Source organism: Portunus trituberculatus, chromosome 20 (genome assembly GCF_017591435.1).
Source record: "Portunus trituberculatus isolate SZX2019 chromosome 20, ASM1759143v1, whole genome shotgun sequence".
In the NCBI taxonomy this organism is placed as follows: Eukaryota; Metazoa; Arthropoda; class Malacostraca; order Decapoda; family Portunidae; genus Portunus; species Portunus trituberculatus.
Genome location: NC_059274.1, coordinates 2,065,001 through 2,087,500, shown reverse-complemented (window position 1 = coordinate 2,087,500; position 22,500 = coordinate 2,065,001). Strand labels below are relative to the sequence as shown.

The 22,500-nt window shown below is 41.1% G+C and overlaps 1 protein-coding gene across 1 annotated transcript in view; it reads right to left on the bottom strand.

Moving 5' to 3' along the window:
* LOC123506489 (dual 3',5'-cyclic-AMP and -GMP phosphodiesterase 11A-like) overlaps positions 1–22,500 on the bottom strand; it is a 181,483-nt gene that overhangs the window by 34,413 nt on the left and 124,570 nt on the right. Inside the window, 1 exon segment of the mRNA XM_045258621.1 lies at positions 692–3,097. Coding sequence (XP_045114556.1) covers positions 692–945 — 254 coding nt within the window. The 5' untranslated portion in view covers positions 946–3,097.

Below are 22,500 nucleotides of genomic sequence, written 5' to 3'. Positions count from 1 at the left end.
TTTTTTCTTGTTTTTCCTTTTCTTACGTTTCCTTTATTCTCTCTCTCTCTCTCTCTCTCTCTCTCTCTCTCTCTCTCTCTCTCTCTCTCTCTCTCTCTCTCTCTCGCGTAAGTTTTTCTCCTCCAAACTTCTCCATAAAATCAAGCAGAAGATTTGCATGAATGAATATTTACACTGCAAAAAAATACAGCATTATTATTTTGGATGCCCTGCTGTAATTTTATCAGAAAGACGAAAGCAAGGTAATAAAATACACTGGGAGATAAAGCAACGTGGTGGAAGGTGACGAAAAAAAAATTATGCTGGAATATGAGAGCAAAAATTAATAGATAAATAAAAAAAAGGACGTAGATAGATAGATAGATAGAGAGAGAGAGAGAGAGAGAGAGAGAGAGAGAGAGAGAGAGAGAGAGAGAGAGAGAGAGAGAGAGAGAGAGAGAGAGACATATTCAGAAAGAGAGATTCAGAAACGAAAAAGACAGACAGACACAAACACACAAACACAAACAGAGAGAGAGAGAGAGAGAGAGAGAGAGAGAGAGAGAGAGAGAGAGAGAGAGAGAGAGAGAGAGAGAGAGAGAGAGAGAGAGAGAGAGAGAGAGAGAAAGAGAGAGAGAGAAAAAAAAAACTTAGAGACAGTTCCTTCTATCCTTCCATCCTTCCTTCCATCCTTGCATCCTTCCTTACTCACCTGTCAATGGGCGAAGACGGGCTGTTACAAGGGCTTCCTGTGAGACTAGTTGACCCTCGACGGCTGGAGGATCCTTGAGTCACTGTGAGGAACCCATGCGCAACCAGCCACTTGTTGACGGAGCTCAGTTCGGCTTTCCTCACGAAGTAGTCGGCAGCGAGTTCGGGGTGAGCGTCCAGCCATCCTTCTACCGCCGAGAACGTTAGGCCAGATCCAGCGCTCCCCTCCCCCACCGCTGCCTCTGTCCCCGGCATCGCGTAGAGGTCAAAGGTCAAAAGGAGGTGAGGTTACGTGAGGGTTGGTTTCTCTCCGGCATTGTCTGTGTTAGGTTGGGTTGAGTTTTTCTTTGTTTTCTTTCTATTTTTCTTTGTTTTGTAATTTCCAACAATTATTTTGTGTGAGTATCAGCGCTTTTGTCTCTCTCTCTTTAGGTTTTTGTAATTTTCCGTCTCTCTTTGTCTCTTTTTTTATGCTTTTTTGATGTAGTTTCCTCTTATCTACTTTTTTCTGGTACCTCACTTTTTCTTTCTCTTCAGCGTGTCTCGTGCACTGACTTGGTAACACTGGCGTACTGTAGTCACTCGGTAAGGGTTGGTGGGTGCTCTTGGGGGCTTCGGGATACGGATCAAGGGTCCAGGGAGGGAGAAGGGCTGATGGGAACAGGGTCAGGTGGGTTCTCGCTCCAATTCTAACAACTCAAGTCTCTTCACTTAATACAGAAGACTTGGAGCCATGTCTGTATGTGTGTGTGTGTGTGTGTGTGTGTGTGTGTGTGTGTGTGTGTGTGTGTGTGTGTGTGTGTGTGTGTGTGTGTGTGTGTGTGTGTGTGTGTAGGTAAATAGATAGGTAAATACAAAGGTATAGAGAGACGAATGTACACAGGTTTGTGTATATGTAAGTGTTTCCTTATCTCTTCAGGTGTGGCAATATGTATACACGTATCTCAGGTGTGTACAGGTAAGTAATTAGACCGCTTAAGTAGACCCCCAGACGAACCACGTATCACACACTTTCCTATTAACGCACACAGGGACACGGCAACAATAACAACGACAACAGCGACTGGGGGAGGTTGACGACCACATGGCGGGCTCGTGGACAGAAGGGGAGTCCTCAAAACAGCAGCGGTACCCTTGAAAGATCACCTCTCCTGGAAGTCATTTGGGGAATCCAGGTGATGGTGGTGGTGGTGGTAGCGGTGGAGGTGGTGGTGATGGTGGTGGTGTTCTCTGCGAAGTGGTTGTCATCCGTGTGTAGATAAGACAGCATAGCGGGGAGATAAATGTCCTCTTTCCACTCTCTCCACCTTCTCCTCCTCCTCCTCCACCTTTTCCTTCCCTTTCTCCTTCCTGTCTCGTTTTTCTTGTTGTTTCTCCTCTCAGTGTTCCGCCGCGTCTCTCATCTTCGTCTGCACGTCTTCAATACTTGTCAATACGAGAGAGAGAGAGAGAGAGAGAGAGAGAGAGTCTTGTATCCCTAGAAGCTGCAGAGAAAACACGGATCTTTTTCCTATTTCTTCACTATTTCTTGCGAGCCACTCCCGCAAGAGAGAGAGACGACATATGAGGTGATACCCACATGTACACACACACGCGTGACCTTCAGGCAACGGGGGAGAAAATGCTCGCCTTGTTCCCCGATGCAGTCAGTTATTAATGTCTCCTGTCACAAAGTTATATCAAAAAGTAAAAGTCAGGAACGGTTCTTGGCTTCTTGGCTTGTAACTTTTCAACATGGCAGAAGAAAGACAAGAAAAAAAAAATCTCTTCACTGGTTATGTTGCGATGGTTTTCCTTTCCACTTTGAGAGATCGGGAATGAATAAATAAGCTGAGAGGACACTTAAGACAGGTTACGCCATCACTTTCCTTCACTTCCTCGCGCCTCTCAGAATATCTAATTGGGGGTCACAGGAAAGGATCAGCTGGGCTCGGACGCTGCACCATCCTTCAAATCATGCACATTTTTCCTGCAGAAGGCGGTGAAGAAATGAGTGATTCCTCCTTTATAAGCAACTACACACAATAATTCTTTTAGACAGAATAGAAGCACCACAACATACACTTTCTCAACAACCCAACAACGTCTACCTGTCCGATCTACCTGTCCAATTTACCTGTCTAGTTTACCAGCCGAGTCTTATCTCACAACCTTATCCTTTCCCTACTTGTCTGTTTTCACTATAGACAACACATTATTTCATGGAGCTTGGTAGAACAGAGAGCACTGGCTTGACTCGTCTTGACTTCGCTTGACGTACTTATACAGGTCATGCAGGCTTCGTGGGGCTGCTACAGGCTTTTTAGGACTGACAGGTGAGCAGGTGAGGGCATACGAGGCTTGGCGTGTCTGTGATAGGTAAGACAGGTGAGATGTCTTCTGTTTTTCTCTCTTCTCGTCAGCCCACCTGCGGAAGATACAGAAACGTTAGTGTGCTTGAGACCTGAAAGGGAGAGAGAGAGAGAGAGAGAGAGAGAGAGAGAGAGAGAGAGAGAGAGAGAGAGAGAGAGAGAGAGAGAGAGAGAGAGAGAGAGAGAGAGAGAGAGAGAGAGAGAGAGAGAGAGAGAGAGAGAGAGAGAGAGAGAGAGAGAGAGAGAATTCATGTGTCATATATGTTATTAATGGCTTTAATAAGTCTCTCTCTCTCACTTACGGTATTAAGTAAATGTTAACGTGTCTTTTAATTAAACAACTTAATATTAAATAGTAAATGTTACAAGAATATATATATTTTTTTCTATCTACCTATCTATCAATCCACTCTCTCTCTCTCTCTCTCTCTCTCTCTCTCTCTCTCTCTCTCTCTCGGACGACATGCATGCATCCCAACGACCTCTGTAGCAAGACTGAATGGAAAAGAATATAAACTCTGGAGGACAGCTTAAAGCACTGCCTTCTCCCTAATTAGCTGCCGAGACGCTTCCCCTCGACCAATGAAAAACCCGCTTTCATCTCCGCCAATGAAAAGCGAGTCCAAGTCCTGAAATCAACAGAAGCACTGGGTAATATAAGACTGAAAAGGAAAACGAGAGGAAATGAAGGAGAAAAAGCAAAGAAGGAAGAAAATGAGCAAATATGGGAGAGAGAGAGAGAGAGAGAGAGAGAGAGAGAGAGAGAGAGAGAGAGAGAGAGAGAGAGCTACATATATAAACCAGGAGAGAAAAATGAGGGAAGGGAAAGGAGAGAGGGAGAGGGAGAGGGAGAGGGAGAGGGAGAGGGAAAGGGAGAGAGAGAGGGAAGAGGAAGGGCGAAAATTATACTGCCAGCAAAGGAGAAATGAAACCAGGAAGACAGACAAGTAGTAAAATGGAGGGAGGGAAGGATGGAGGGAGGGAGGGGGGGAGGGAGAAAATGAGTAAAGGAAAGAGGGTACAAAGGGAGGGAGAGGAGGAAGAGGCATGGAGGGAACATTAGGGTAGGTCAATGAACCTGAGAGAAGGAGGGAGGGAAGGAGAGAAGGAGGGGAGGAGGGAAGGAGGGAAGGAGAGAGGGAGAGAAGGAGGGAGGGGAAAAAGACCAAGAGAGGAAGGAGGTAAGACATGCACTCTCTCTCTCTCTCTCTCTCTCTATTGCACCATTCACTCCACCTCCTCTTCCTTCTTCTCTTCTTCCCTCTCCTCCTGTCAATATTATTAATTTATAGGTAAGATTAACATTCACCTTTCTCTTTCCCTCCTTCAGAAAACTCCCAAGTAATACATTCATATCCTGCTGCTTCTTTATTTATGGATCAGATAATGTGGCCCGTGCTGTTCCCGCAAATTGCCTCGTTAGGACCAGCACCTCTATTACTCCTTGTTCCTGCCTGTGTATTTGTGTGTTCCTTCCTCCTTGGTGAGTAAAGGCGATACGCACACGCACAGGCACACACACGTACACACACACACACACACACACGCACACATGCCACTGGTAGACAATTACAGAGGAGCACAAACTAGTGGTGTTGTTCTTAGTGTGATTTATTGATAACTGTGTAATTTCTTGTATGTTTCTCTATTTCCTCCTTCGTGTGTCTTATTTTCTTCCTGTTTCTGTGTTTCCTCATTCCTCTGATTTGATTTCTTATTATTTTTCCTCTCTTCTGTCATTTGTTTCCCTTATTTAGTGTGATTTATTGATAACTGTCTGATTTCTTGTATTTTTCCCTATTTCCTCCTTCGTGTGTCTTATTTCCTTCTTGTTTCTATATTTCCTCTTTCCTCTGATTTGTTTTTCTTGTCTTCTATTTTTCCTCTATCTTTTCATTTGTTTCCCTTTTTTTTCAGTGTAGTTTCCTGATAACTGTGTAATTTCTTGTATGTTTCTCTATTTTCTTTTTTCCTATGGCTTATTTCCTTCTTGTTTCTGTATTTCTTCTTTCCTCTTATTTGTTTTCTTGTCTTCTATGTTTCCTCTCTTCTTTTCATTTGTTTCCCTTTTTTTAGTATTTTTCCTTATGATTTTAAATTCTCTGTCTTCTGTATTTCCTCCTTCCTATGATATGAGTTTTCCTGTCTTCCATATTTCCTTTGTATGATTTATTTCCCTTCCTTTTTCTGTATTTCCTCTTTTCTCTTATTTGAGTTTCCCTTTTTCTCTATCTCCTTTTCTCTATGACTTATTTCCCTGCCTGCTTCTGTATTTCCTCCTTTTTGTGACTTGAATTTCCTTGTTTTATTAATATTTCTTCTTTCCTTTGATGAATTCTTTCGAGGGACAGGTTTCAATACACCTTTTGAATAATCCTCTTGACTCTTTTGTAGGGACTGGCACCTCACTGGGCTATATACTTCTTTCATTTAAATTTCTGTAGGTCTCAGCCAGTAGCCGTCTTTATAAACCCGTATTCAGAAACATCTTGCTCTCTCACCACTATTTCCAAAGGGTCTAGTTGAAGATCGTCTCTGGGGACTTCAAAATTTGTCGTGCTGAGAGAACAAGGTGGTTTTTCTTTATTTTTAATGCAAGGGCAAATAAACTATATTAGAAAAAAAAGGCCCACTGGAATTGCAGTCTTCCTAACAGATATGAAAGAATTAGTCAAAAGAATACGGCCGATTAAAAAGAGGAAAAAAACAGATCTTTGCTTCGAATCCCACTTGAAGACAACTTGGGAGCGTTTCCTTTTCACCTGCAACTAATGGCTCAGCTTTCCTTTCACCTGACACCAAAAGAGCTCAGGAACATAAGTCACAGTAATCCCAGCAAGACGGTCTAAGCCAGCGTGGCCGTGCTCTGTGGCTTAGCACCCTCCACTCGCTTGCTCACAATGCCACGCAGGGAAACCTTTCCTCTTTACTGAGTTGTGATAAGGTGATGGCTGTGAATGATTGATGGTAAGGGGAAATCTAAACAAAAGTAAAGCAAAATAAAGGAAAATTATAGAAATATTAGAAAATGTTGCTGTTAGTGGAGTTATATATAGTAATGGCTGTTAGCATGACTGAATGTAAAGTAAAAAAGTAAAGAAAAATAAAAGATAATGATGGAAATGTTAGTAGCTTTGTTTTTTATTGGGGGTTAAACTGTGATATACATGTACGTCTGAGTAACTGATGATATTAAGAAGCAATGTAAAGAAGAAAGTAAAATAAAGATGAAAAACAATGACAGGAATGAATAAATGAAAGCAGAGAAAACATTAAAAGAGCTGGAAAACGTGAAATTCTTTAGAGAGAGAGAGAAAAAGGATGAATGAAAAAATAACAGGAAAGGAAGAAAAAATACAAAAAAAAAATACAAAGGTAATATCATGGAACCTAAAGAACAAATACAGATACAGAAAAAAAATAAAAAACTTAAAACACAAGAGAAGGAAAAAAAAACTGAATAAAAGACAATAGAAAAATGAAGAAAAAAATAGAGGTAATATCATGAAATCTTGAGAATATTATAAAGAAGTGAAGGGGGGAGAAAGTCATTAACCCCTTCAATACTGGGACACAACTTTACCTGAAGATTTGTGTACGATTAGACCATTATATTGACATTAGGAAGGGTCTATGGAGGTCAGATGATTAATGGCCACAGTGTTCACTATTTTAATCCTCCACATGAGTTTGTGAAGGTGCATAAAGGCATCAAATAGTAAGCAGAATGAATATGGAAAAGCGTCATGATAGTGAAGTCATTAAGAGTTACTGGAGTAATAAGGCTTCACTCTTCCTCTTATTAATATTTCCTCAAAAGAATGGCAGACGAGTAAACAGGAGCTCAAAGTGAATAAATAAAGTTAATACGTTCTATGAATACAGAGAAGGGAGTGACGGCTTCTCTCTCTCTCTCTCTCTCTCTCTCTCTCTCTCTCTCTCTCTCTCTCTCTCTCTCTCTCTCTCTCTCTCTCTCTCTCAGTACCTGGCCACGCCCCCACGATCAATCAAGGTAATAAGGGAGAGGAGGAGGAGGAGGAGGAGGAGGAGGAGGAGGAGGAGGAGGAGGAGGAGGAGGAGGAGGAGAAGGAGGAGGAAAGTAAAGCAGGGTGAGAGGAAGGAGTAGTTGGGGAGTGGTGGTGGTGGTGGTGGTGGTGGTGGTGGTGGTTGAGATGGGAGGAGTGAGGGAAGGGATAAATGAGTTACAGTGAAGATAATGTAAGGAATATATGATGAGAGGAGGAGGAGGAGGAGGAGGAGGAGGAGGAGGAGGTGAAAAAAACAATGCATAAAAGAGAGAAAGAAGAAAGCGTACGTAAAAAACTGAGGACGAGCCAAACGAAGGAATAAAAAGGAGGAAGAAAGAGGAAGAGAAAGAAAAACAAAAGGAGAAGGAAAGGAAAATAAAGAAAGCGTGAAACTGAAGAGAAAGGAAAAAGAACATAACAGAAGAGGAAATGAGGAAGCAATGAAAGAAAAAGAAGTGAGAGAAAACACAAGAGAAGAGGAAGAAGAGAGGAAACTAAGAAGGAAAGAAGAAAGAAAGAGTAAAGGGAGAGAAGGAAGAGAGATTGAAGAGATAACAACAGCCTAAGATTACATGCACTATCTAAGAGAGAGAGAGAGAGAGAGAGAGAGAGAGAGAGAGAGAGAGAGAGAGAGAGAGAGAGAGAGAGAGAGAGAGAGAGAGAGAGAGAGAGAGAGAGAGAGAGATTAAGAAATTTATTGTATTGGGGAAATAGCGGTTATTTTTTTCTTCTTTCTCTCTTGCTTCTCTCTCTCTCCTTCTCTGATACTCCTTCTCCTTCTCCTTCTCTTTTTTTTCCTCCTTCTTCATATTTTTCTACTACATCCCTTAAATTACTACTAATAAAACTACTACTACTACTACTACTACTACTACTACAACAACAACTACTACTACTACTACTACTACTACTACTACTACTACCGTCCCATGACCTGAAGCTTTGGTTGGTTATATTGAGGTTTCGTTGCCGTAAAATGGATTCCCAATCAATGACCACACACACCTGGTCTGAGTAAACAATTCTCTCTCTCTCTCTCTCTCTCTGAAAAATCTCTTATCTATTCTTATCTATTCTTTCTTTATTCTTTCCTTACATCATTCCTTACCACCCTCTCCCTATCTCTCTCTCTCTCTCTCTCTCTCTCTCTCTCTCTCTCTCTCTCTCTCTCTCTCCACGGGCCCATCAGTCCTGCCCTCCGGTTGGCTGGTCTAATTACGTGTATGTGTGCTCGCTCACGCTGATTGGTGCAAAGCGATGCATGGGGACCTGTTTAGCTCTGTGATTGGTCGGCTGCGTTTTGCCTCTTTCTCCTGATTGGTTGGTGCATAAATAGCGAATAAAAAGGATGCATAAACACGATGAAAATAAGAGCACAGAATAAGCTTGAGGATTTTATGTTGGTATTACAGGGAGAGGGAGAGGGAGAGGGAGAGGGAGAGGAGGCGGTTAAAAATACAAGAATGAATGAAAGAGAGGAAATAAGGAAGAGGGAGATATATAGAGAGAGGCAAGGGGGAAGGATAAATGGAAGTGAAAGAGGAAAGGAGGGAAACAAGGAATTGGAAGGAAAGAGAGGACAAATGATGGTCAGTAAGAAAGGGAATAAGAAAAAGAGATGAAAGATATTTATAGTGAGAGAGAGAGAGAGAGAGAGAGAGAGAGAGAGAGAGAGAGAGAGAGAGAGAGAGAGAGAGAGAGGATCTCTCTCTCTCTCTCTCTCTCTCTCTCTCTCTCTCTCTCTCTCTCTCTCTCTCTCTCTCTCTCTCTCTCTCTCTCTCTCTCTCTCCAATACGAAACATAACATTTCCCTTCCTAACACTGGTAGAAACAAATCTTTTATGATCCCTCCAATTATATACAAACATGTGTGTGTGTGTGTGTGTGTGTGTGTGTGTGTGTGTGTGTGTGTGTGTGTGTGTGTGTGTGTGTGTGTGTGTGTGTGTGTGTGTGTGTGTGTGTGTGTGGATACAGTCATTTCCATTTTATTGCAATTAGAGAACACTTTACAGCTTTCAGCTTCTCTTTCACTTTTTTACCATCATGCGTGTGTGGCAGAGAGAGAGAGAGAGAGAGAGAGAGAGAGAGAGAGAGAGAGAGAGAGAGGGAAAGACGGAGATGGAAAGAGAAAATGTTTGTAATCATAGTTTTCACATTGACATTTAATTTTTTTGGCACTTTTTCCCTTTTATTTCATCAAACTTTCAATCCACTTCTTACAAACGTGCCAAGCTTTATTTTCTCCAGTTGACAGAGGCATCGTGGCACTGTTATGGCGTGTAGGAATCTTTTATTATTACTTCACCTTTTGAGAGAGAAAGTGAAACGCAGCTAAAGGCGGAAGGGGCGCCTCTCCTGGCTCTGTTATGGCAGGACTGAGGCATCATTATAACATCTGGCACTCGTACGAAGCTGCAAGAAGCCATCAGCCGTCCAAGTGGCACTCCTTTCATGAAATGTATCTACTTATTTCCACCTGTTACCTCGTTCATAAATTTGTCTTTTTTTATGTTATGGCCTATAGCGCCTGCAGGTCTACTTAAAGCGTATGGGAAGCGTTGTCCAGGAGGCAATTTTATTTATAGTGGTACCCATATTAGGGCCCATATCACCATCTATGTGCATCTTGTGTGTAGCCACTTAGAACCTGGGTTTCATGGTGACATGCACATAACTTTAAACAACTCGGCAAATGGCAAAGTTTCAAGGCGGTACGCGGTGGGATTCGAACCTACGCGTGGACGTTTGCCCGATCCCACGCTCACCACCTTATCCACTACGCCACCGCCTTCCTAATCCTTGTTCTGTTAAACCACTTCATTCAGGCTCTGGGAAATTTACAGATACAATTTTAGGAACAAATTAGCACTGAGTCCCCTTGCGAGTGTATTTCTATATAGCTTCTATAGTGACCGGCACCTCAGTGGGTCTTTTTTTTTCAACTCACTTGGCCGATGTTCTCTCTTACATAAAAAGAAAAAAAAACACTTTAGTACCATGACGCGTTTCCATATTCATTCTGCTTACTATTTGGTGATTTTATGAAGCTTCCGAAACTTATATGGGGAATTAAAATAGTGAGGACTGGCCATTAATCTTCTGCCCTCCATAGACCCTTCCTAATGTCAATAAAATTATCTAATCGTACACAAATCTCTACGTTAAAAATGTGTCCCAGTATTGAAGGGATTAGATAGTTAAAGCGATCCCCTTTTCCGACCATATGAAATCCACACCATGATATACACAGGTGTGGCGTCTAGCACTCAAATCTGCACTACCTATATTGCTCTCTCACCTCACCTGCGGCCACCAGCAGGCAGGTAAGGCTTCAAGGTGTAGCATCAAACAGGTGTGGTCCGCTGGCAGGTAATTTTCCGATAAAGCTGTTTTACATGTGGGACAGGTGCTAATTAACACGGGTCTACCTGCTGAATGTGACGTCACCCCCTCGAACGCTAAATTAAGGCGGCGTCGCGGTGTAAAGGTGACGTGACGAAGACGGAGAGAAAACAGAATCAAAGAACTGGTGTTGAAAGGAAAAGTTTCACGTCAGGGCCTTGCTGAGTGAAGTTATGAGATGCGGAAACCCTGGAATGTCCCGCAGGAAGGAGAGGAGAAGGAGGATGAAGAGGAGGAAGAAAGAAGAAGAAATATGAGATGGAAAACTGCAGGTAAATTAGTTTCAAGCAAGTTTAAGCATTCCATAACAATTCTTCCAACTCTTGTACTTGTCTGATTTATCTCATATCTTCCTCATCCTCTTCTTTTTATGCCTCTCTTTCTCCTCTTCCTTCTTTCCTTTTCATGACAATACGATTAATTTTCCTTCGCTATTCTTGTATTTCCTTTCCACGTTCATTTATTCTTTTCTTCTTAATCTTCTTATTTGTTATCTTCTTGGCTCTCTTATAGACTATTACTTATTTTTCCTCCCCCCTCTCTCTCTCTCTCTCTCTTTCTCACCTGCCCTTCACTCGTCTCATTTATTTCTCAGGTAAGCAGGACGCCTCATTAGGACCAGGTAACCTTTCTCACAACTTTTTAAAAACACTGCGATCGACAAAGCCCGCACCTCTCTCTCTCTCTCTCTCTCTCTCTCTCTCTCTCTCTCTCTCTCTCTCTCTCTCTCTCTTTGTTTCATTCATTCCCTCAAACCTTCGGACTTTCTCAAACAATGACTCATAGCCGCTGTGACGAAGAATAATGGAAATGCTTGGGTTATTTTGGGATCTTTCTACTTTTGTTGTGAATTAATTATCCTTTATTTTTTTCCTATTTATTTATCTTTTTTTTTTATCTAGGTTGATATTTGGTGTGTGTTCTTAATAAGTGTGGGAGTTTTGCTGTGTGTTCTCTCTCTCTCTCTCTCTCTCTCTCTCTCTCTCTCTCTCTCTCTCTCTCTCTCTCTCGTTTTTTTTTCTTGTTTTTTATTCTCCTAATTAATTTAAATGCCAAGACAGGAACGTCAGAAAATGAAGACCAAGACATTTCAAAGATTATTTTCCTTCTTCATCATTCTACAATTTACAAATTTACTTCAATATTCTCATAACTTAATTTTACTCATATTTTTATCTAATTTTGATGTGTTAGGAATGATTCTAACACTAAAATATGAGTTTGTTCGTGTTCCTAAACCTCATAATTGCTTTACACTCGTTGGTTTCACTTTAAGTCAGTCTTCGTGTTTCTGGTTTTCATCCTGTAATTCGCAACGCCCGTCTCAATAGGAAATGTAGAGAAATTATGCTTCTAAACAGTAATGAGTAAACAAAACTGCAAAATATGGGAATGAGTGAAAAAAATGACCACCATCCTGCTACTATTACTACTACTACTACTACTACTACTACTACTATTACTTTGAGCAATTAATATCTTCATTCCTTTTTGTTTTTCACTGTCATTGATCTCGTTGCCGAATAACGCTATGCAGCATTTTCAATTTCTAGGATAACTTGCCTGTCAGGGAGTCTCTGGTCGACAGGCCGTGCCAATGTATCACAATATCAGTAATTTGTAATGAGTTTGTAATTCCAGTTTGGCAATAAACTTTTCTTACTTCCTACCACTACTACTAATAATAATACTACCACCACCACTACTACTACTACTACTACTACTACTACTACTATAATAATAATAATAATAATAATAATAATAATAATAATACTACCACCACTACTACTACTACTACTACTACTACTACTACTACTACTACTACTACTGCTACTACTACTATTACCATCACCACCTTGGTAGAAATATAACTAAACGAAAAAAACGACATATAGAATTTTATGACAATTTTAAGAGATAACTTGTTAAAGAAGTGAAAAAATTAAAGGAAGGAAGAAAGGAAGGAAAGAAGGAAGGAAGGAAGGAAGGAAGCATGGATGGGAGGAAGGAAGGAAGGCAGGCAGGCAGGCAGGAAGGAAGGAAGGAAGGAGGAAAGACACAACACAGATGAAAAACGAGAAAACAAAAGAGGCAAGCTACAAAGATGACACACTCGAGATTTTGTATCATGATTCAGATTTCACTGACATTCTTTGACCTCTTCTCTTTCCTCCCCCACTCACTCTCTTTTACTCTCGTCTCTCCCCTCCACTGGTGTCTCTTTTCTCTCTCCCTCTCGCTCTCTCACTCACTCTCTCTTATCACTCTTTCCTTCTATTTCAAGCTCTCTTTCTATATCCTTTGCCACTTGGGGTTTGTCTGTCTGTCTGTCTATCTACTCTCTCTCTCTCTCTCTCTCTCTCTCTCTCTCTCTCTCTCTCTCTCTCTCTCTCTCTCTCTCTCTCTCTCTCTCTAATACTAAAGCAGATAACCTCTTAACAGCCAAAGAGGCTTTCAACCATCTGCTACGCCCCTCCTCTTCCTCTCTTCCTCTTCCTCTCTTCCTCTCTTCCTCTTCCTCTTCCTCTTCCTTCTTCTCCTTCTTTTGAGTTCTAAGAGTATCATTTATTCCTCAAAATTCCTTTAGTTTCACATACGAGACACGGTTTTTATTTTCCTGTTTCTCCTTCCCTTCCTCTTCTTTCTCTTCCTCTTCTTCCTCCATCCGTTTATCTAGTCCATCATCACACATGTCTCCTCTTCTTCCACCTCCTCCGCTTCCACAGCACCACCACCACCATCACCACCATCAACACCACCACCACCACACAATTACTAGCAACAACATGAGTCTTAGCCAAAGTTACGCCTCCTCCTCGTACCCCCCTTCGCCTCAGACAAGCTGAAGTTACTGCCACACCGAAGACCTCAGGCAGGAAGGGGCTTTACTGGGCTCTGTAGAATGGGAACCCGTAGCCCTCTGGCCCATTAAGGGGGGAAAAGATAAGGAAGAGAAGCCGGGAAATGGGCAGGAGAGGTGGAAATAAAGATAGTGAGAAGGAAGGCAGAGGAGTTGGTGGATATGTTGAGGTAAAGTTTGGCAGTGAATTAGATGTCTTGGGAGAGTGAAAGTTAACGTGTGTGTGTGTGTGTGAGAGAGAGAGAGAGAGAGAGAGAGAGAGAGAGAGAGAGAGAGAGAGAGAGAGAGAGAGAGAGAGAGAGAGAGAGAGAGAGAGAGAGAGAGAGAGAGAGAGAGAGAGAGAGAGAGAGAGAGAGAGAGAGAGAGAGAGAGAGAGAGAGAGAGAGAGAGAGAGAGAGAGAGAGAGAGAGAGAGAGAGAGAGAGAGAGAGAGAGAGAGAGAGAGAGAGAGAGAGAGAGAGAGAGAGAGAGAGAGAGAGAGAGAGAGAGAGAGAGAGAGAGAGAGAGAGAGAGAGAAACAAACTAATAAGCCTAAGAGAGAGAGAGAGAGAGAGAGAGAGAGAGAGAGAGAGAGAGAGAGAGAGAGAGAGAGAGAGAGAGAGAGATGAAAATAAGAATAAAGAAGGAAACAAGAATAATACGCGGGGAAGGAGAGGAGGAAAAGAAAATACAAGAATAACGAAGGCAGGATAAGAGAATTACAGGAACACAAAAAGATAACAAAAAAAAAACAAGAAAACAAGAAAAAAGAAAAAGAAAATCTAGCAAAACAAAGACTCGTAAAACATGAGATAGAAAAGGAGAGAAAGATACGTAGGAGGAGGAGGAGGAGGAGGAGGAGGAGGAGGAGGAGGAGGAGGAGGAGGAGGAGGAGGAGGAGGAGGAGGAAAAGGAGGAGTAACGATAGAAATAGAGAGAGAAGTGAAAGAAAACGAGTAATAAAGAGATGAATAGAGAAAATAAAGAAGAAATAAAGAAAGAAGTGAAAGAAAATAAATAATAAAGATAGAAATAAAGAAAATAAAGATAGAAACAGAGAAAAGTGAAAGAAAATTAGTGATAAAGATAGAAATAGGGAAAATAAAGATAGAAAAACAGAGATAAGTCAAAGAAAATGGATAATAGAGATGAGGAGGAGGAGGAGGAGGAGGAGGAGGAGGAGGAGGAAAAAAATACACGTAGGAGGAGAAAGGATTGACGTGGGAGGAGGAGGAGAAGGGAGGGAAGGGAAAAAGAGAGAGAGAGAGAGAGAGAGAGGGGGCAGGGGGAGAGGGAGAGACAAAAGTGACCAAAGTAATTGTATTTGCAGCGAGGTCACACGGTAATGATCAGAGGTTGGGCTGCTTTCCCTTGAGAACGCCACGACACACCGGCCTATCTATCTATATTTACCTCCCTCATTAGTCGTCTATTTTTATCCACGGAGCTTCTATTAATATACGTCCATTCATGTAGGTAGGTTCGCCTCTTATTCTCCCGTCTATATCTTTCTTCTGCTATCTTTTTATCTCTCTCTGTATCTATTTATCTATTCATTTTTGTATTCATCTATCTATCAAGGAATTTCTTAGTCTATTTTTAGCTACATTCATCTATTGTTCTATCTCTCTATCTATCTATCTAGTCATCTATCTATCTATCTACCTATCTATTTATTTATCTATCTATCTAATAAGAAACCAGCGTATTTCCAAGAGAGAGAGAGAGAGAGAGAGAGGGGGCGCTTTCATATTCCAACAAAAGTAAACAGCTTATATTCCGTTCCTTTGCTTCATTTCGTTCTTATTTTCCTCTTCTTTTCCTCCAATTTTTCGCCTTTCTCCCTCCTTCCTCCTTCCTTCAGTAAACCTTTTTCTCTGACACGATTCCAATAACTGCCTGACTGATGCCTTTTTCACGCCCCCAGTCCGTCCCTTCCAGTTGACTGACTTGCTGACTTACTGACTGACTCGCTGAACCTTCGACTCTCTTCCTGATCTTCATCTTTCAACTGACTGACACAAGTTTTTTTTTTCTTTTTATTGATCTCTGTATTCAGATTGACTGATTTACTGACTGACTGAAAAAGTGAGTGAATGATTAATTGAAGGATTGACTGTGTGTATAATTATTTGACTGACTGACTGACTGACTGAATAAATGACTGGTTTTGGAATATATCAAGGAAAAAATCAATAACTTTCACATTTATATCGCTACTCTCTCCTTCTCGTCGTCTTCCTCGTCCTCCTCCTCCTCCTCCTCCTCCTCCTCCTCCTCCTCCTCCTCCTCCTCCTCCTCCTCCTCCTCCTCTCTCCTAAACCCCTTGAATACTGAGACACATTTTTACCTTCACATTTGTGTTCGATTAGACTATTTCATTTACATTAGGACTGGTCTATGGAGGTCAGTAAATTAATGACCACACTCTTCACTATTTTAATCCCCCACATGAGTTTCTGAAGCTATATAAAATCACCAAATACTAAGCGAAACGAACATGGATACGCGTCATGGTACTGAAGGGGTTAAAAGCAAATTCCAGTCTATGAATCACTAATGGACAAATTTGTATATTATTTGCACACTATTTGCATTTGTTTGATTGATGCGGATAAGCAGCTAATAGCGTTAGTGACCGACTGACTGATTGACTGACTGACTGACTGACTTACTGCCTGACTGACTGAATGCCTGCTTGCCTGCTTGCCTGACTGACTGACTGACTGACTGACTAACTGACTGACTGACTGACTGACTGACTGACTGACTAACTGACTGACTGCCTGACTGACTGACTGACTGACTGACTTTACTAACTGGGTGATTGACTGAATGACTGCATAACTGATTACCATATTCACTGACTGATGAATTCAATGAGAAAGTATGGTACTGCACAATTAACTGACTTACTGACTGGCCAAAGAATAAGAGCAAGAAAAAACAAGAAAAAAAAACAATTCATTATAATTAAAAAAAAAAAGTAAGAAGGCGGAAGAAAAGAAACACAAAGGAAAACTGAAAAGATAGAGAAATGAAAGTAAATTATAGAAAAAATGAGAAAAAGCGAGATAATTAGATTAACTCGGAGAGAGGGAGAGAGAGAGAGAAGAGAAACAGACAGACAGACAGACAGACCTACCACTAAGAATCCAAACAGTGAGACAGACAAACAGACAGACAGATATACAGGCAGGCAGAAATCAAGGCCATTTAGTTAATCAGTCAACACAGCGGCTTGAAGTGACTAGGGAGCAGCAGCAGCAGTAGGAGTGGACGCAGGTTGGAGTGGAGAGGCAGGGCACTCCACTAATGAGCGATCCATGTCCACCAATCCCTCAAGATAATGACCCTTATCAATGTGACTCTAATTGACATCATCCCTGTTCTCCACCAATCACAGAACTCTGACAAAATTGCGGGTCATTGATTGGTCAAGACGAAAATAAAGAAGACAGGAAAGACGAAAAATGTGCAAAAACGACGAAAACTAAAGGTAAAAACAGAATAAAGGTAAAAAAATTGTGAAAAAAAAGAAAACAGCAAAAAATAAGGGTAAGAAATAACAGGAATTAGGAAAAAAATTGTAGAAAAACGACGAGAACAAGAACAAAAATCTGAATGAAACTAAAAATGAATAGAAAAAAAATGAAAGAAAAACAAACAATAACAACAAATAACAGCAAGAAGAACAAGGAAAGAATAAGATCAATAAAAAAAAGAGAAAAAGAGAAAGAAATATTGTTGTTTTGTTGTGTTGTGAAGAAGGATTTTGTGAAGAGGAAAGAAAAAAGAAAAAGAAAATAAGGACGAGGTTTAATGATTATAATTGGATATCTGGCCATTATCTTGTTGTTGTTGTTGTTGTTGTTGTTGTTGTTGTTGTTGTTGTTGTTGTTGTCATTGTTGCTGCTGTAGTAGTAGTAGTAGTTAGTAGTTGTTGTTTGTTGTTGTTGTTGTTTGTTGTTGTTGTTGTTTTTGTTGTTGTTGTTGTTCCTGTCGTAGTAGTAGTAGTAGTAGTAGTAGTAGTAGTAGTAGTAGTAGTGATTGTTGTTGTTGTTGTTGTTGTTGTTGTTGTTGTTGTTGTTGTTGTTGTTGTTGTTGTTGTAGTGTAGCAGTGTTATGTTTGAGTGAGAGTAATGATCTTGTTGTTGTTGTTGTTGTTGTTGTGTTGTTGAAATGTTTGAGAGAGAGAGAGAGAGAGAGAGAGAGAGAGAGAGAGAGAGAGAGAGAGAGAGAGAGAGAGAGAGAGAGAGAGAGAGAGAGAACTGCAAAATTAACATTAGTAAAAGTACATGGGCATATATTGAATGAAAAAAAATAACGAAATACCAAACAAGGGATAAAAAAAAGGCACTCTCTCTCTCTCTCTCTCTCTCTCTCTCTCTCTCTCTCTCTCTCTCTCTCTCTCTCTCTCTCTCTCTCTCTCTCTCTATACCCTTGTCTCGTATCTCAGTCTTCTCACCCTTTCCTTTGATCTTCCTCCTCCCCTTCTACTATTTCCTTCCACTCTTTCCTCCCACCTCCTCCCTTCCCTCTTTCTCTCTTCCTTTCTTCCTTCTTTCTTTCCTTTCCCTCCCCTTTCCATCATAGGTAATGCTTTAATCTACTCTCTATCTCTCCCCTACTTCCGCAATCTTTCTCACTTTCTCTCTCACTCTCCCTTTCACCCTCCCTCCCTCCCTTCTCTTCCTTTCCTCCAGTCACACAGATCATAAAGGCGGAGCTTCCATCACGCACATCAACACACACACACACACACACACACACACACACACACACACACACACACACACACAGCTATTTTTTTTATTTATGTATACTTATCTACTCTCAGTTTGAAGAATATGTATCATTTTTCAAGTTATTTCATATTCATGTATAAATTTTCGTATTTCATGCAAGTATGTATTATTTAAAGATCACAATTTCTCTTCAAGCTTGTCTGTGCATCGGCTCTTCCTATTTCAAAAGGCCTTACTTGAATTTACACGAATTATTTTTTTATGGTGTTTTTTTACGGTTCTAGAGGTAGATTAACAACATTTCTACATTATCAAAACCTTTCAGTAATGGGACACACTTTTACCATGAGTTTCAGTGTGATCAGACGATTCTATTTACATTAAGAAGGGTATATGGAGGTCAAAAGATTAATAGCACGAGTGTTCACTATTTTAATCCCCACATAAGTTTCTGAAGCTGTATAAAACTCACCAAATACTAAGAAGGATTAATATGGAAACGTGTCATGGTGAATGGGTTAACTGGAGAAGCACTCTTGAAAACCCGGCTAATCATCTCTGTGGTCTTAAAAAACAGTCGAGGCGAGAGAACAAAGCGATCCTGAAGTTTCATATATACGCGTTTACCTGTTTTCTTTCTCTTTTTCTCATTTTCTCCCCGCTTTCTCTTTCCATTTTTGCAACGTTGAGTTGGCATGGAGTGAACGTAACTTTTCGTGTCTTCCAGCAGGTGAAGAAAACGAAGATAAATGGTTTGTATTAAGTTAGTAACGCAGCCACTTTCCTTCCTCTCTTATCCTCATTCCCTCTCTCCCTGCCTCACACACACACACACACACACACACACACACACACACACACACACACACACACACACACACACACAGTTCCATGAAAGCAAAATTTATCTGTTAGTCCCTTGACCATTAACATTTTCTCTCTCTCTCTCTCTCTCTCTCTCTCTCTCTCTCTCTCTCTCTCTCTCTCTCTCTCTCTCTCTCTCTCTCTCTGGCAGTAATATCAGCTTTGGTTCTATTAGCAGTGGTGGTGGTGGCGTTGGTGGTGCATAAAGAGAACCAGGACAAAAAAAACGAGTGACTGGCTGACTGGCTGACTGACTGACTGACTGACTGACTGATTGACTGACTGACTGACTGACTGACTGGGTGGCTGACTGACTGACTAATGTGGCAAGACTTTAGGCATCCATTTGCTAATGAAGTAGTGAATCATGGAGGTGAGAGAGAGAGAGAGAGAGAGAGAGAGAGAGAGAGAGAGAGAGAGAGAGAGAGAGAGAGAGAGAGAGAGAGAGAGAGAGAGAGAGAGAGAGAGAGAGAGAGAGGTGGAAAGAAACATAGCGGGAGAATTATAGTGAGTAATATTTTCACCCCTTTCTCTCTCTCTCTCTCTCTCTCTCTCTCTCTCTCTCTCTCTCTCTCTCTCTCTCTCTCTAATTGTAGCAAAGAAACATGTCTGAGACCCATTAGTGTTATTTCTGCGTATTTGAGAAAATAGAGATTGACCCAAGGAAAAGGAGGAGGAGGAGGAGGAGGAGGAGGAGGAGGAGGAGGAGGAGGAGGAGGAGGAGGAGGAGGGTGATATATCTCATGGGAATAGGAAAGAAAAAGAGAAAATATAGAACAAAGGGAGAGAAAAGCGAGATTTAATGATGAAGGACAAAGAAAGGAACGAGAAAAAAATTGATAACGATGAGAGGAATGTGAAGAGAACGGATGAAAGATAAATGAGGGAAGAGGAAAACTTGAAGAAAAAGAGTATAATTTTGAATCTTGCGTCGTGAAAAAAGTGTTGCAAAAATAAAGTAAAGGAGAAAACACTACTATCTACTACTACTACTACTACTACTACTACTACTACTACTACTACTACTACTACTACTACTACTACTATTTCTATTACTACAATTAAAAATAATGTATTTTCTTACTTTTCTACTTAAACCTCTCTCTCTCTCTCTCTCTCTCTCTCTCTCTCTCTCTCTCTCTCTCTCTCTCTCTCTCTCTCTCTCTCTCTCTCTCTCTCTCTCTCTCTCTCTCTCTCTCTCTCTCTCTCTCTCTCTCTCTCTCTCTCTCTCTCTCTCTCTCTCTCTCTCTCTCTCTCTCTCTCTCCTACTCGTTTCCTCAATCTTTCAACTCTTGCGCCATCACGCCTACATTGCTCTCTCTCTCTCTCTCTCTCTCTCTCTCTCTCTCTCTCTCTCTCTCTCTCTCTCTCTCTCTCTCGCGAAAGGGTTTACAGCAGCTGATAATCGTGTTGACAAGTTATTTTCATCAGTTTCCCCCTCTTCCCCCTCTTGTCCCCATCTCCACACTCCCACACACACAAACATTCACGAGTCTGGGTTTTTTTAATCATGACTGCAAACACGCCCGAACAAGGTGAACCAGGTAAGCAAGGCATTATGCACAGCCATTTCACAGGTCACTCGCACGCAGGGTTGGTAACATTTTTTGATGCCTTGCTAGCTGAAAAAGTAAGTGTGGGTGTGTGTGTGTGTGTGTGTGTGTGTGTGTGTGTGTGTGTGTGTGTGTGTGTGTGTGTGTGTGTGTAGTTATCTCTGTTTTTCTTCTTTTTCCTCCTGTTCTCCTGCTGTGCTTTGTCATTGTTCTAAGATTGATGGTCATTAAGTCATTTTTGGTTAATTTTCACTCATCTAAAAGAAATCCAACGCCTTAGCTAATAAAAATAACAAAAGGCAACGATTCTACGCCACACTTTCAATCATCATTAAGGAAAGATGGAAATGAACGCTATCTTCAGAAGAATAACCCCTTTCAACGTGCATTAAGCTTTACTCCCCATAAGAATATAACACATTAAAAAGCACACAAATAAAACACTTTGGTCTGTCTACTCTAAAGTGGCTCCTGGGTGTGTGTCTGAATAGTGTCTTGGGGAATGTGTGTGTGTGTGTGTGTGTGTGTGTGTGTGTGTGTGTGTGTGTGTGTGTGTGTGTGTAAGTGTGTCAGATCTTCAGGCAAAATTGTAGTCTGTCCTCGTGTTAAGTGCGTGGATCAGCAGAATATAACAATCACTCACACCAAATCAATTACATTTTCAATAAGCTACAATATGTCTTGAACCCAGGAGACATTTTAGAGTAGACAGACTATATAAACTATTCCTCATCACCATTAAAATACACGATATCAATAATGCTTTAAGGAGAAAATCTTATTGGTAAACTCATCTCGCATTAAAATTTATATACTCAGTAAAATTTTATGTCTCAGCAAAGCATTATAAACATCATGGCTGGGGTATTATTTTTCAGTATTATTTCTCTATCATCTGCCTGTTAGTGCTCCACAATGCGCGAGGGGATCGCTGTAAAGGGGAAGGTGTCCTTTAAATAGCCGTCAACTCTCATGCATTGGCGGGGACTCAACGCCTCCACACAAACACATAAACAACAGCGGCAGTGAGTTATGTGTCTATTATTGTTATTATCATGATATGTTGCGTGATTTTACTCCCAAGGTTGAAAAATATTCCTGAGCTTTCTCTAACGCTGACCTTTAGAATCTTCAATACACTAGTGCACGTTATGTAAGAAATGTGCGTTTAAAGTGCAGTAAAGAAAACTATTTGTCGATTACTATGACCACGTGAAGCCTGCAAGTCATTCTTTTAACTCTTTCACTGCATTCATTCGCTTTGCATGGACGCGTGAAGAAGAAAATAGAAATTAGCTGATTTATTTTCTAATTTCATGCACATAGTCTTAAAAAAACCCTCCTTAACTAACCTTTAAGAACCTCAACCTCGCTCATAAACGTTCCTCACTGAAATAAACGTTTAAAATCTCAACGTTTATTTCAATACTAATGACTCTGAGCTAATCTTGTCCCTCGGCTGACCTTTGACCTTCAAGAAACTACTACTCGATAAGAAAATGACGCAAGTTCATCATAATTTGACTCAAGTTGACCTCCCGCCACCTCGGCTCACCTCAACCTGACCTCTTTTAAATAATGTAAGTCAGCAGGGTAAGGCAGTTTCAAAATTGCCTTAAGTTTCGTGTGCAAGTTAAGATAGAGGAGGAGAAGGAGGAGGAGGAGGAGGAGAAGGAGGAGGAGGAGGAGGAGGAGGAAAGAGATAACAGAGGAGGAGAAATTCCAAAGTCAATATATAAGAGAGAAGAGAAGTTAGAAAAGAATAAGTAAATGAAATGCAAAAAAGGATATGAGAAAGAAGAGAAGGAGAAGGAGAGGGAGGAGGAGGAGGAGGAGGAGGAGGAGGAGGAGGAGGAGGAGGAGGAGGAGGAGGAGGAGGAGGAGGAGGAGGAAATAAAAAGGGAGTAGGTAGTAGGAAAAGAAAAATTCATGAAGGCTTCTTTATTGAGCAAGTCTTGAAGAGAAGTGGAGGACGAGAAGGGAAGGAAAGAAGAAAGGAAGGAAGGAAGGAAGGAAGGAAGGAAGG